This window comes from Centruroides sculpturatus, unplaced genomic scaffold (assembly GCF_000671375.1).
Source record: "Centruroides sculpturatus isolate CEXI.00-Female unplaced genomic scaffold, Cexi_2.0 scaffold496, whole genome shotgun sequence".
NCBI classification, from domain to species: domain Eukaryota; kingdom Metazoa; phylum Arthropoda; class Arachnida; order Scorpiones; family Buthidae; genus Centruroides; species Centruroides sculpturatus.
The window spans coordinates 23,419-39,930 of NW_019384642.1; the positions used below are offsets into that span (position 1 = coordinate 23,419).

Sequence of the window (16,512 nt, forward strand, 5' to 3'; positions counted from 1 at the left end):
AACAACAATTATCATTGCAAAGAGAGTAACAAATAGAGAGAGTTTTCTCATTGTTGAATTATTTTCGTTCACTATTTTTTGTCGAAAATATTCGTTCTTTAATCCACTTTCTATTAATTTGAATTTGTTGTTTCGGAAAAAACTGAGGCACATTGAATAAGCTAAACATATAAGTCCAAAAACAGCATTTAATATCGAATCTTCAGTAGTGAAGTCGTCAAACCATCCTTTACAAATTACATAATTACTGGCAATCGGTGTAGCATGCAACAAGAGCAAACAAGAATGTACCCACAAAATGATTCTTATACATTTAGTGTAAGTATTTTTCAGCTGAGATTTTTGTAAAATGGCAATGTCCTTTTTACAGTTGCATAAGTAAAACGGCTCTACCCCGAAAATGAGAGATAACATGCAGCAAGGTGCTATAAAACAGCTCATGCAAATTGTATCTTGAAAATTCGAATTCATGTCTGCAACTTTGTAGCACAATTACTCATGAAATAAATACTTTTACTGTATGTTATTTTCTTATTTATGCACGTGTATCTTTTTACCTCATTGGTGGTTTTTTATGTATCTTCAGGAAACAATTAAATTTTACTCGTAAAGTTTATAATTACTTAGAAAACTGCTGTGATCGTTTAAAAATTTGTTAGTTTTATCTATTAGAAAGAGTTCATTCAGAAGATTTTCTAATTTCTTTTGAGTAACGAACAATATAATTCCTGATAGAAAAAAATCCATATGCAATTCCTCCTATGCACAATATTAAAATTAAAGCAATTTGATACTACAAAAAGTGCATCATTTTCAAAAACCTGTCCTGTTTCTACACATGTGTAAAAGACTTCCTGGAGGTAAGAGATGAGTCTGAATAATATTAAGTGCAATTTGGTATTTAAAACCATTATGTATGAAATTTTCTCTGTTTAAATTAAGGAAGAATTTTAATAAATTTATTGTATAATCTTAATTATGCATTAGTGTAAGATAAATTTATGTCATCCACCATTTTAATATTTGAAATAATTTACAACCAAATTATATTTATTAGATGTTTACCTTGATAATGAATTTATCAACTTAACTTCATTACTACATTTCTCTAATGGGCGTCATCCATTAAGATTCATTAGCAGTTTAATTAAAATTACTCTATTCTAATTTATAGATTATTTCCCGTTACCGTAAATATTTGCTTGAAATTATATGAACGTGTAATAAAAGCAGTAAAATTTTTGGCTTATAATATTTCTGTATTATAAGCCTAAATAAGATTGCAATTTTAGGAGATTTGAGCACTAAAATAAATTAATTTGATGAAAATTTGATCGAGAACTGAAGCTTTATAAAATAAGATATCTGCTCCCGTCTTCATGTATCTAACTTCGTTTACGAGTTAAAGGAAAGACGGGCAGGCGGACTGGAGGCAGTAGAGGTTTATAGGACTCTCTGTGTTATCTACTTGTGAGATTTTTTATCATATAAAACAAGGCAATTTACTACCAGTTTAAACAAAGTAAAAACTAAATAAATTGAATAATTTCGGTTTATGTTAAATAAGCAGAGAAAATCCTGCCAAATACCTTGAAAACAGCAAAGTTCAGAATAGAAAATAAGTGTTAAAATAATTAACATATCGCTCTAAACCTTCTAAATCACTACGAATATGTGATAAGTTATTATTTAACGACGTATAATTTTTCAACTGTTATTTTAAAAAAACATTGAAAAATTATTTTTAAAATATATATAAAAATCAATTGAATTAGTTTCTATTATCAGTTTTAGTTGGAAATATTCGTTTTGTAATCCAGTTCCTATTACTTTGAATTTGTTTTAGTGAAACAAAAATTGATTGTATAAAGTAAAAATATGGCTTCAATACCCAATCTAACACATTTAAAAACTTATTTCGATTGTGTACATTAGAGAAATAAAGAATTTTTAAAATGTATTAGATCGGTCACTCGACGTGATAAAGTTCTATGTAAGATAACCTTTGTAAATGTAAATCAAATACTATAATATAAGTTTAAAACGAAAACCATATAAAGAGTTTGGTTGTTTCCAGTGGTGTGCCATTATTAAAAGCGGTGAAAGCGCCGCTTCCCTTGCATTTTATAAAAAATAAATACATATTAATTTTAATTATATGAAAATAATCGCACAATATTTTATTATAACCGCACCATGTATCTTATCACAAATTTCTATACTACACATGAAAAAAAGATAAGATTGCTATTGTATATTCGAATATTAGTGGCGGAGTGGAATTTCTGTATTGTCAGATTCTAAAAAGCCAGATTTGCGCACGCGCTTTACAGAGCACCAACTTCACCCGGTTTAGCCGGTGGAAGCCTACGACCTTGAGTTGATGCTACACATTCTAACGCTTCCAATTCTATCAAGGACTGGTTCTCGGCTGTTAGCCGCCAGCCCACTAGATATTTCGATTACGTGAATAACGAGTAGATTTATAACTTAACCCAACCGATAAGAATTTACTGGTATGTTTTTACGATAGTTCTGTATAGGTGACAGGAGAATAAAAAAATCCATTAAAATATTTGATATATTTATTCCGCTCTCCGATTTTATATTAATTACCGATTTTAATGTTAAACCGGTGATATTACGATTTTGTATATCCCATCTTTAAGGAGTATGTAGAAAAAAACGTGTACAATTCTTGTATGATGTTAAAAAATTAACCGTTATTCCTACAGCGTCATTTACAACTAAATTTAATGAATGAGAGAGATACGCGAGGTACAGAAAAAGCTCTAGAATTTATTTTCCTTAAATTTACGATTTATGTATCCGTTTGTCATAAAAATTTGTCTTTACACTTTTTTCCCAAGACTACAAATATTCGAGTACAAAGTAACTAGTTTCGACTTATTTCTACTTAAGAAGTAGTTAAATAATTAAACGATTAGGGAATTGGGGACATAAACAAAACCCTAAAGAAAGAGCCGAAATTTTACTTAAACAAAAGCTTAACCGAAACATCTCTAGCCGAGTACAGTGGAGACTGATTTCTTAGTATTATTAATGTAATAAAGACAGACATTTTTCCAGTTCGACGAGAGTGACCGAAAAGTTGTAAATTTTGGAAATTTCCGTGGACTCTTGGTCCTAAAACGAATTAGTTAGAAAACAAATGACTATTAAGTTTAACAAATTTAGATTATGGTGAGAAACGTTTAAAATCTACAACAACCCTGTCGCGTCCTTTGAGATATACTAGTGATGCGACAAAAGAGGTATTTGACATTGACCGGTATCGGCACCCTGGGGATTTGGCAGTCCGCGTGTATGCACGCTCTGCAACCGTCTTCGATTCCATCTTTTAGCCACTCGTAGGGAGCTATTTGACTAAGTGCATTTTTTTAAGATTTAAAAAGTAAAGAATATTTTATATTTTTATGTACAGTACGTCTTTACAAAGCTATATTTAATTATAATTTTCTTTAAAAGTATATTCTTACAATTGAAGAATATTTTGTACCGGGTATGTACCGGTACATCCACCATGCATTTTATTTCACCGAGTAAGTCTATTATTTTATTTTTAATTGTAGCCCTTATATCGTGGCTAGCGATTCGGAATGTAATTGTGATATTAAAATTGCATTTAGAGAAGTCTACGGTTTTACTGGCTTATCGAATAAACGATGCGAATGGACCCTAGACCAGTGTTTCTTAACAGGGGGCCGTGGCCCCTGGGGGTCCATAAGAAGTTTGCCGGGGGCCGCCAAATTATGCAAAATTTCCTTCAGAATATAATAAAAAGAAAATTGATGTATAACCAAATATCGTATTGAAAAGTGAAATAAGAAAGATAAAAAAAACTAAATATGAAAACTTTATTTATTTCTTATTTCTTCCTACATACAACTTTGTTAGTACAGAAGAAATAAATGCAAATGTGCTACTTACACCGCAGTATTTACTTCTTTAATTCCAAAGTAATTCTAAGAAACTATTAATGCTTGAAATTTTAAAAATAAAGCAATAATAAAAAAATCAATTTATTATAGATAATTTAACAAATATAAATTATTATTTTAAAAAATGGGGGTCACAAAACATTATGAAATATTTGGTGGGCAGCGAGTATAAAAAGATTAAGAACCACTGCTCTAGAGTCTAGACCAATGGTTCCCAATTAGTGGTACGCGTACCCATGGGGGTACGCGCGGCAATCTAAAATCGGTCGATTTAAAATTTTAATGCATGAGATGAAGCAATAAAAAAATAATGGGAGGACCATCAAAAATTCTGCAATTTACAACATGATGTCGAATGCACAAATTCGTTTATTTATAACTAAAAATATTCTCGAAATTTCATTTTTAAAAAAATGCATTTGCGACAATACCTAAATGAGGCCGGATGGCCGAGCGGTCAAGGTGCAGCCTACCGCTCTGGGTGACCCTGGTTCGAATCCGAACGGGTCGAAAAAATCCCCAGGAATACTTCTGGGGGGTGGTCCGTTCGGATATGTCGGACCCCGTCCCTCACCACCCGGCAGCCCCATTGCAGGCCTGGCTGAACCCATAATGGGCTTGCAAAGAGTTTAATGGGCCTCTTAGTGCCCACCGGGCGGAAAGAGTTAAAAAAAATACCTAAATGAAATTCTTACGCAAGAAACAAAAATTGTACAATTAACACAATTTGTTTTCACGAAATTAATTTTGAAAATTTTTGTTGCTGTTGCGAATAACTCCACCGACCACCTTCCCATCTCTGACCAAAAGGAATTAATTTCATGCAACAGCAGACTCAAGAGTTGTTTTGCAGAGCAATCACTGAGTAATTTTTGGGTTGACCTAAAAGACATTTATCATGTCAGCGAAGCAGCAATAAAATATTTACTACCATTTGGCACAACATACCTCTGCGAGAGCGGATTTTCAGCCATGACAAACATGAAAACTAAACATCATCATCGACTTCAACTGAAGCTGACAAAAAGCAACCAGATTTTACAAAGTTGTGCAAAGAAAATCGTGCACATTTGTCACATTAAAATTAAACAACCTTATGTTATTTTCATTATTATTAGAATTTTATTTTAAAGGTAATAAATGTAAAAAAAACTTATTCTATTTATCACTAGCAACACCCACAGGTTCGTCCCATTATATCGAATTTTTTCGTGGGAGTAAGATATTTTCTCGCAGTAAAATGTAGCCTATGTCCATCTCCAACATGCAAGCTATCTCTGTGCCAAATTTTATTAAAACCTGTTCAGCGGTTTAAACGTGAAAAGATAACAGACAGACAGCCAGAATTGCCTTCGAATTTATAATATTAGTATGGATTAATATGAATTTCTGTTATAAGAGGGTACGCGAGTTTTAGCTCTTTCTTGAAGTGGTACGTAGGAAAAACTAATTGGGAACCACTATTCTAGAAGAAAGATCTTAGTTCGAATATCGAGTTTATTCCGAAAGTTTCCTTCTAGATGTATCGGGAATATTCTAAATAAGGCTGACCATAACATCTACAATCCAACCAGAGGTTCATTTCAGAATCAATGAAAATAGGGTTTAAAACTGTTTGAAATTTGGTTATTTTTCAAATGTATTTATNTATATACATTTTTTTTTTATTATGCTTTTAAATTGGATATGTAAAAATATGAAAAATCTGAAATGATATACATCTTTCAAGACTACTGTTAAGTTTTAAAATATCAAAAATCTGTATATTGTTTTTGTTTTTATTTGCATTCGTTATTAATTATATGAATTTGTGATGTTTATTTATGGTGCTAACAATTTGGTGAAAGAAACTATTAAAAATTGGTTATAATTTCAATAAACAGTAATTATATTCATGCTTTAATGTAATATTTATTTATGAGACAAATATATAATAATTAAAAAGATTTCTACAACTAGAATAATATAAAATTATAAGATTTACAAATAAAAATAATGTTTTACATACCTCTATCTCAATCATTAGAACTTGAAGGATTGTCTTCATATGTGTGCATACAAAAATCAAATAGTTCATAAATTTCTAAATGATTGCAGTTTTCATTATTATGTGGATTATTCTGCATTAGTGAAGTAAATGTATAATACTGATTGTTTTCCTCTTCTTCTACTTTGAAATTGTTGTGATGAAATAATTTGTCATCTTTTTTTTCTACTATCATCTGTGGTTCTATGTTCAAATAAACTGGGTAGTTTTCCTTGTCATCTACAATAAACTAATATTAAAATCTAAAAATAAATCTAAATTAATTAAGAAAGAAATATTAAATTTCTACCTTCATTTGAAAAATGTAAACTCTTTTTTATTCTATGAGAACCTATTCCTGATATAACTGGATCATATTCTTTTTCATTATGCACATGTAAATTTTGTTTGGGTGATATATTTGGATATTTATTTTGCATTGCTAACATTTTTGATGATTGATTACTCTGATCTAAGCTAATATTAATATCTGTAAGTTTGTCGTCATTGATAGTTTTATTTTGTGAAATACAATTGGATTGTTGTAAATAATTTATTAATATCACAGCTGTTAAAATATCTGATTGTGCTAAGGCACCTGCAAATATTTTTTCTATAAGTAAAGTTCAAATGAAATGAAATAATCTCAAAAATCATAATTCATTACCTCTTTCCCTTAGATTAATACCTGGCATAATCCATTCTTTTGGTGTGCAAGCAGTATTTAAAGCCCAATATGAACATTTTTGTTTATAATCACCATTACATATTTTCATTTTAAAAAACCATTTTTGAAATATTGCATGTCTAACAGAACTCTGTAGAGAACAAGCAAAAATATTAAATATGGTTTTATTAAACAAAAAACTTAAATATTTAAGATTTTTACCTTCCAGCTGTTAACTGCATTTTTATTCATAAACAGGAAATAAGGATATCTCTTTCTGTTCAAATAATTATTTTTAAATTTAAATTTTTAAAATTTTGCTGTTATCATATATTGTTTAATAATACACTTACTGTAGGGCAGAATAAATTTGCTGCACTGGAAGAATGCCTTCAGGACTGTTATATAAGACATCAGCCACTAATGCTACTAATTTCTTTTTAGGTTTTATTAATTTAGTACCTGAAGTATTAAAATAAAAAGTCAAAACAAATGCCAAGTTTATAGTAAGAGTATTGAAAAAAATTACCTTCAGGAAGAAGACAATTAATAGTTTTATTTTCTTGATTTAATCGACAAACATAGCAGGTAGCATTATATTGTAGTCGGTTTTTCTTTCCATTACTCTTTTTTCCATTGTCTACAGATTGATAAGTTTGCTGTGCAAGTTGATTTGGTTTAAATATATAAAACTGTGGGTCAGGTAATATATTTTTGATATAAATTTCGTTTTTCATAAACAGACATTTTTCATCTTTCTGAAATAATTTTACAAAATAAATGTATCATAATATTTTATAAATAAAGTTTTAAATCTATAAATTAAATTATTTAACATAAATGATACAAATTTTACCTCATTTATTTCTATATTTACTTCTGGAAATCTGAAATTTTTCCTTTTATTTCCCAGTTTTTTTCCACATGCTTCAGGTAGAATATGTATAACAATAAGAAAAATTATTTGCATATATAAAATATTAGATATATATAACTTTATTGTTTTATTTCAAAGAATTTAATGTTAATTCGTAATCAAATTAACACTTAATCATCCAAAATATTAGAAATTTCAACTTGAGATCAATACTCTAGCTTTGGTAAAAATATATTTTCTTTGAATGTATAATTAATAATACTTGAAATTGTTATGATTTACAAGAACAGTTTTCAAAATGAAATGTTTTAATTGGTTTTTTCGCATTAATATACAATGTAAAATTCAATAGTATTCTGGAAATTTGAAAGTTTTATTTTAATAAATAAACCAATATAAAGTATGATAAGAACCATATAAGTTTAATTACAGTAATACCCCGAACTTACGCGATAGGTGGGACCGAGCGATAACCGCGTAAATCAGGGTATAATTTCACAATTTGTGTAAAATCCAAGTCGGATGTATGTAAGCTAATAAATGTTCTCGTTAATCTTATCTCGTCTTTTGATTCGTTCACGGTTACAAGAAATCACCACATAGAGTCTCAAGGGTCCGTAGATATAACAAACACAGAAATAAATAACACAAAATAAATTGTAGCTATGTGTCAATTCCACGCGACACGTCTGAACATGTAAGTTGAGCAATAGTGTGGGGGCAGTGAGTAATCAAAAGTTGCGTGGCGCTCAAACAAAAGACGAATCGACAAGATTTGAAAATTGCGTAAGGCGAGATATTACTGTACAAATATTTCATCTGTAATGTATCAGTTTACTGATAAAATTGTGGAATTATCCCATATTGAAATGCAATTACAATTATGTAATCGTGGTTTATTATTAATGTCTGTTTTATTAGTAAGGATGTACTTGAAACAGTAGACTATAATTGTGGTTTTAAAGTAAATGATATGAGTCTCAGACAGGTTTTTCTGCAGATTTTCTGACATTACCAAGTGGTAAAACTAACTAATAACTAGACAGCGGATTTTCGGCAAATGCCTAATTTTTTCCTTGGCATATACATGGCTAAGATTTTGTATGAACACTTTTCATGAACATTTAGACCGAAACAATGGTATTTTATAATTCCTAAAAATGCTTATTTTGACGTTTCTGCCTATTTTTTGCCTAAAACATAAAGTTTAGGTTGTTTTCATATTTTTAAAAAGTTTTTATTAATTTTTCGTTTCATTTTCCGCAATGGTTTACTTTAATTCTTAAATTAAACTGCTTATGTTTCATTTTTTCCTGAAAATGCAATCAGACAGAGTCATTTTTTTTAATATTATTGATTACTTATATTTAAGTCCCAGTGGATGCATATCCCAAGCAGAAAAAATTAGAATGCAATAATAACTGAAATAAATTACACCCCTTGATGCAATTTTATAGTAATAAAAACTATGTGAAGAGATGCTTCATTTGTCATTTTTAGACAGCGGATTTTAGGCAAATGCCTATTTTTCCCTTAGCGGACTAGCCTGTGCAATTTGTTTAACTAAAGCCAAGAAAATTTTGAATGACATTTATGTTCAGAACAAGTTGATGTACATCAAGTGTTATTTCACATTCATTGTAGATACTATACTGCTCTTGAAAGTAGTGGGAAACCTATATATGAACAAATTGATCTCCTCAACAGAGCAAAGCAGAAACTTTGTGATGCACCAGGCACTGCTGCAAAAAAAGTGAAGAAAGAGTTGAAAGCAGTGCTTCAAAAGAGACTTGGATTAAAGCGCTTGTTTATTGTGGCTGATATTTTGGCAGGAAAGAAGAGCAAAACTGAAAGTGAATTCCTGGTTCATCTTCTTCCAAGGTTGAAATATTGTATGTTATCTTCAGTAGACGTGAAACACATCTACTGAAGATAACGGATTATATGCTCTTTCTCTGCATATAAATTAATTCTCAGTGACAAACGTTGCAACTTTTTTATTGAAAATTTGGAAAAAGTGCTTGTAATATATTATGAAGCTAACTATGGGAAACAGAGCGAATAAAAAAATGTAAAGATAATTGTTTGTTTACCTTTGTGTTTGTATCATTCTGAATACGTGCATTTTTGTTTTAAATACATATGTTAAATAAAAAATTCATTGTCCTGATAAGTACGTTAATTGTTCATTGTGCAATTTTTTACCGCCTATTTTTTGTTTATAAAGCCTAAACTACGCAATTTAAGAGCTTATTTTAAGCGCCTAAAACGCCACTTTTAAAGGCCTATATGTCCGCTGTCTACTTATAACATAATTCTAATCAAAAACCAATATTTTATAATTTCAATATAAAACAATATATTTTTACAATTTTTTTGTAAAATTGTCATCAGTAGTTTCCTAAAATTAATTTCTAGTATTCTACGGATTGACCTATTGGCCAGGATTGCCAACTCCTAATCTCAGTTTAAGGCCAAATAGTACTGGAAAAAGACCAGTCAGTATTTTTTTTAAGCCAAACTAAATTTCATATTGCTTTCTTGTTCAACAAATCAAATGCAATATATATTTTTATTACAATCATAAGAAAAGCTCTAGATCTAGATTATTATCTTCCACACCTGAACGACATTCGCTGTACCCAGTGTCTGTTGAATAGTTTTTTAGCATTTCTGGAGATGCAGAAAAGTCTTTGCAACATTTCCCTAAAAGCAGTAACTCTGATTCTAACAATCGCATCAAGAAGATTTAGCTGCATTCTGTTTCTTGCCTTTGTTTTCACAAGAGAAACTACTCTTTCAACTACAGCATTGCTGATAGGAGTTATCAGACAAGTAAGAACAAAGGTTGCAAGCTCTTTAAATGCATGATGCTGAAGCACACCAATCCAAATTTGTTCTGTGTACAGGGAGTCCATCTTTCTTAAACGGAGTTTCTTCTTGCCAATCAACAAAAGGTAACTTCCTTTACTGTTTTTCAATTATGTTGATGTTGCTTGCAAGATGCAGAAATGGAAAGTTAGAAAATACAGTACAGATTTTGAAGCTTGATTTAAAACTATTCCAGGGCTTAATTTTAATAGACTAAAAAGTAACTGTTGCTGATGGAATTGATTGAGAGCTTCTTCAAGAACAGCCATGCATCTTTTTTTTTTACAGTCTTAATTTCTAAACGAGCCTCATTACTGTTGTTCTGTAGGAATTTATTGCATGCTATTATGAATTTGGCACCAAAATCAACTTCTTGAATCTTTTTCTTTTGCCTGTTACATTGTTCAACCAGTTCTGAAGACTTTGCTGACGTAAGAAAAGTTTATACAGTTCATTAGAATCAGTTTTTGTTTGTTGGAAAGGGCTGTTCAATTTTTCAAATTCCTGCACAATAGATGTCACAAAGTTAAAATACAAGTAATTTTTGTAATCAGATAGCATTTATTTTAAGAGTCTTGCTTCATATTTTGCGTCAAAATGCGACTGGTCTAACTCAGCAGAGATATAATAAGCCTTTAATTCTTTCTAGTTCATGAGAATATTAAACATCACCTTCCCACGCACAAGCCACCGAGTGAATGAAGGTTTTTCAAATGGAAGTGGTGCAGTTCTGGTTTGCTGAAAATCTGGAGACGTACTCATAGCTGCAAATAATTCCTTGCATGCATCTCTTCGTAATTCGCTATGGCGAAACCCCAGTTTGGTATTTCTACCAATAAAAATCCAATATTTGACGTGGGTTTGGCAATGGTTGCCGTGACATTTGATGATAGGAAAGCTGTGTTTCTGTAAGAAGCCGACTTCCAGGGGCAATCAGTTAATTGCGCGTCAGTGCTGGTCTAGGGTCCATTCGTATTCGTTTGTTCGATAAGCCAGTAAAAATCGTAGACTTTTCTAAATGTATTTTTAATATCACAATTACATTCTGAATTGCTAGCCACAATACAGGGGCTACAATAAAAATAAAATATAAACTTACTTGGTGAAATATAATGTGTGGTGGATGTACCGGTACATATCTGGTACAAAATATTCTTCAACTGTATGAATATACTTTTAAATAAAATTATAATTAACTATAGTTTTGTAAAGAAACAAGATGTGAGATACGATACAAGCAGCTAACGTGCAGTACAACCACGTTGTTACAGTCCAAAAGAGAGACTAGTAGTGGTGGTGTCGTCGGTGGCAGTCAAAGACCTAAAATCTAACTATGACTTGAGTCTAATGACTGCTGTTTGTTTGTTAGGTAATGGCAACGCAACACTTGGGCGATCTGCCTAGGGAGATGCCTTCCGGGAAGTATTTTTAAGGGAAACTGGCCCCTAGTTAGGCGTTACAGACGTGGAGAAAACCCGGAAAACTCCGCGTGGTCAGCCCGTCCGAGCGAGGTGCGAACCCACGACCGAACTCCCAGTGTTCAGGGTACGAAGATCGCTTGGCCACTGGTGGTGCGGCGTTCTAGTTACAGCCCTGTTCCAGTGACGCGTTATAGGTTCATGGAACCAAGTAAATTTGAATTAGGGAGTCCCGTGTACAGCGATTTCAGACATTTTTCTTCGAGGGAATTTTTTGGGGGAAATATTTTCTTATAAAGGGTTGGTTTGGGACCTCCAACAAGGGACAATTGCCCTTTTGCGATAACGCACCACGGCTGTTCAAATAAAGGAACATCTTTATATTTCGAAATCTGTTGTTCTTTAAACATTCGAAATCCCACGAAACATAACATTATATCGTACTAAAAAATACAAACTCATTTTATGAAATGATTTTTTTATAATGAATTAATTTATCAAATACAATTCAAAACATAAATACACCCAGGACAAATCAATTCAATATTGTCAGAGTTATAGTTATGCGTTTCTCAAACGAATTCGAGAACATTTTTACCTATTAATTTCTCATTTATGCCTATCTATTCTATTTTCAAATATGGACGAATTGTAACAGGCAACTGGCAAGCAATTTAAATAATTCCTCTCAATATCATAGATTTTTAGAATGATAAAATCTTCTGAAACATCATTCATATCTTCAAACCAGTGGCACAAGCTATAAAAAGGGCCTCGTACATTATGCAAGGAACTTCAAACTCTGATTTAACGTCGGATCAGCGCTCTTAATGTGGCACTGGTTGCACTCGGGACTAACTTGGTCTTGAAAACAAAAAACTGAGTTTTGTAAACATAGAACAAAGTTGCATGAATCAATGAACAAAAATCGTTCATTAGTTTATTTTATATTTGCAGAATAGGCTAAAAGTCAGAAATTTTCTGTTGTTTGGGGCCAACTTGGAGATTAAGAAAAGGGCGAATGAGACGAAAAGGGGTGGGCACGTGCCCCAATATACGGGCGCCCTTACTTCAAACACAACTAATTTTATGTTAACAACTTATTAAATTAAAGAATAACATCAGATAAGACTGACAATAACGTAATTGAAAGTAAATCAACACTAAATAATGTATCTTAACATAAAGATAAAATAAGTTACGTTTAAAATAATTTTAACTTATCAAATAATTTTTCAATATTTTAACTAATTCAGAAAGCGGTTCTAAGAGATGAATGTATTAAGGTAAGAGGCTGGCGGACTGAACGGACTAAGCGAATTCAGCGGCATATCGAGCGGAATTAAGAGCAAAAGGAAGAGTGAAAGTATTTAAAGAGAGTTTTTCCGATATGAACAACATCCACGAAGAATTAGTGATAATCAGCTCGGAATTTTATTAGAAGAGGATGCTGTAAATTATCTTTCTTTTTATGTTGTGTTTGTATTAGTTGTTTTTTAATTAATTAATTAATAAAATAATAAATAAGAAAAATGGATGCAAACAACTGCTCGCCTCTCAAAAAAGCAATTTCTGTTAATAAGTGGAGTGCAGGAGATTTCAACAGCTTGGCATTTGGATTAGTGACTCGTCAGGTTCGAGGCGGACGGACGGAAGAGTAGCGTAGCGTGGGTGTCAGCCGCCAAGGGCGGAGGAAAATTTCGTTCCCCCTTATTTAGGTATCTCAATTTAAAAGACTAAAATTCAGTTTTGTCACAGAACAAGTAATGAAAAGTTCCGTGCTAGTGCAGCGAAATTTTGTTTAAAATAGCTCTATTGGATGTTCTGTTTAAAAGCTCTGTTTAAAATAGCTCTATTGGATGTTGGAGGTGTACATGAATACGAATGAATCGTACAAGAAAAAAAAAGAAAAGAAAAAAAAGGTCAACAGGTTGCGCAGGATATCGTCGGACGAAATTACTAGTTCACACGGGCGGTGAGTAGATTCCCAGACTGTCCAGACGATGGCACTAACGTAAGCGCGACTCAAATTTAGATTAGAATGGTTCAAATTTTACAAGATATTTTTATTATTTATTGTGAAATTTTGCCGTCCCCTAGAAAGTGCCATCTGGGGCGGGACGCCCCTGCCGCCCCCACTACGCTACGCCACTGGGGCTGAAATATTGCTTCCTCGAGAATGAGAGACGAATTTCCACCCACGTGAATCGTCCTATCCGGTCGAGGAGGATGAGTCGCACAGGAGGAAATCCACCTGCATTATAAGTTATGAAACAATTGATGTGCAAGAACATTGGGCATTGACATAGTGAATGGATATCTAACCAAGGGCATAACAGTGCTTCCAAACATCTACTCCCCCGATCTCTGCAGACTTTTAGCTATTCCCTAAAATAAAAAAGTTAAAAAGTCGTAGGTTTTAATTAGCAGCAGAACTGTAAGCAACAGCGATGAAATTTCTTGAAGACATCACAAAACAATCTCCTTTGTAAAGTTACAGAAGTGGTTAAGGTGGCAACCTACTGCTCTGGAGGATCGAAAATCTCAGACATTTGTGAGTGTTATCCGTCCGGATTTGTCGTGCCCAGTTTCTCACTCCACCGGGCCCGGCCGAACCCATAATGAGCTTGTTTTTAAAAAGGCTGTTTTGGTGTCTACAGGGCGGAAACCGTTAGCCTACACAAAAAAAATCTAAGAAAAATCTATTAATTTACTAGTTACGCTTTACTGATTAAAAAGAAACTGTAATTATTAGATTCGATTAATTTATAGTTTTCATTATTATTATTTTACTCTTTCCGTCAAGGCACTAAGGGGCTTCTAAAAAGGTCTTCTTAATGCTTTAGGTTCATTGTGGGCTTGACCAAGTCTAGAATGGAGTGGCCGAGTAGTAAGGGACGAACCTTATATTCAAGGTGGGTTGAGAAACCCCGAAAATGTCCTGAGATTTCTCAACCCGTCGTTCCTAGATCCCAGATTGATAGGCTAACACATTAGTAATTTTACCATCCCGTCGAATGTTTGTAGATAAAGTGATTTATGTGGATTTATAAGATTCAATAACACATATATATTCAAAGTATTCGACAATATATATATGATACTGAATCGTTAATATGTATTAATTTTATTAAATGTATCAATATACTCACAATAAATAAACTCGGGTACTTGGCTTTTTTCGTCTTCGAATAAAATATTTTTATTCATTAACTCGTGCAAGTCATTCCAATTGATAATTATTTCATTATTTGAAAATATAAAAGATGAATCTGTCGAAATCATCTTAATGATTTTAGATTAGTTTAGAATGGAAATATTTTTAAAAAATGTAAAATCCACTACAAAAAATTAGCCGAAGATTTTTAAATCATGCAATGACACGTGATTCTAAGGACCAATAAAATTAATTTTGAAATGAAAATTATCGTCTGCTGACACAATTTCACCGATAGCAGCGCCAAAATACGTTATCGTCTGCTAATATATATTTTACATTAGATTTCATATCTTATGGCACAATAAAATATTTTTCATATAAATTAATTATTAATATTTATTATTATTAATATAATTTCATGAAATAATATTAAAATAATATATATATTTTTCTAAACTCTTTCCGCCCTACGGGCACTAAGAGGGCCTCTTTTAGCCAGCACATTATGGATTCAGCCAGGCCTACAATGGTGCGGCCGAGATCCAACATATCTATACGGACCACCCTCGAAAAATTCCTGAGGATTTTTCGACCCGGCCGGATTTGATCTCGGGTTCCCCAGAGCGGTAGTCTGTACGTTGACCGCTCGGTCGTCCGGCCATCCTCAATTTTGCTTTATAAGTAACATTGTTTTCAAGAATTCAATATTTAATTCCGACTTTTTTCACCACCGTGAATTCATAAGTGAAAATATTCATTCTACAGAAGCTATAGTTGCTTTCTCCAAGTGTTTGGTTATCATTGTCTTTATTAGCATTTATTTAATTTGTATTTTGTGGCGGGTATCACAGTGCTGAATAATTTGTCTTATTGTGCCAGCGTCCCTTTGACAGGGTTGGCTGTTGGTGGAGCTGAACGATGCGAGCGCACAAGGCCCAACTCTTGCGAAGTTTAAAAATTGATCATTTTCACCTTTATTCGCTAATTTAACTAATTTTTATTAATCTATTTAACGGGTCATAAGTTTATCATTAAAATATTACTTTGTTATTCGATATATAGTAGACCCCCCTATAACGCGGGTTCCTATAACGGAGATTCCTATAACGTGGCGAAAAAATTGCAACAGTATTCATATAAAGATGTTAAAAGGGAGTCGTAAAACGTCGTCGCCGACTCGTGTTGCGACAGGATTGGTCGAATCTGGACCAATAGTAGACGAGCAGCCGAACTACTTACACACTACAGAGAGTTTAGGCGAGTAAGTTGAGTTTACTATCGTCTGTACAGTATTATATATAAATTAGGTACTGTATATATAATTATATATTAACTTAATTTATTTTAACTTTATTATTATTATATACAGTAGATCCCCCTATAAGACGGTAGATACGTTCCGTTCTTTATGAATCAATTTTGTAGGAATCATAGTTTACGGACTACGGCTGTTTGAAAGGTTTTCTTTCATAAAATTAATCGATTCTAGACTAATTCGACTCAACATTTCCAAAATACGTATATTTTTTTG

The 16,512-nt window shown here is 32.2% G+C and overlaps 2 protein-coding genes across 2 annotated transcripts in view; one reads left to right on the plus strand and one right to left on the minus strand.

Moving 5' to 3' along the window:
* LOC111626038 overlaps positions 1-15,263 on the minus strand; it is a 34,952-nt gene extending 19,689 nt beyond the window's left edge. Inside the window, exons 1-8 of the mRNA XM_023369313.1 lie at positions 14,974-15,263; positions 7,512-7,582; positions 7,185-7,413; positions 7,009-7,117; positions 6,878-6,932; positions 6,656-6,806; positions 6,299-6,586; positions 5,971-6,228 (exon numbers count right to left, since the gene is read on the minus strand). Of these exons, the coding sequence (XP_023225081.1) occupies positions 5,978-6,228; positions 6,299-6,586; positions 6,656-6,806; positions 6,878-6,932; positions 7,009-7,117; positions 7,185-7,413; positions 7,512-7,582; positions 14,974-15,106 (1,287 nt within the window). The 5' untranslated portion in view covers positions 15,107-15,263 and the 3' untranslated portion in view covers positions 5,971-5,977. The remainder of the gene's footprint in view (positions 1-5,970; positions 6,229-6,298; positions 6,587-6,655; positions 6,807-6,877; positions 6,933-7,008; positions 7,118-7,184; positions 7,414-7,511; positions 7,583-14,973) is intronic.
* LOC111626049 (vinculin-like) overlaps positions 1-16,512 on the plus strand; it is a gene marked incomplete at its 5' end in the record, with an annotated part of 41,820 nt that overhangs the window by 19,935 nt on the left and 5,373 nt on the right. The gene's annotated exons all lie outside the window — the stretch shown is intronic.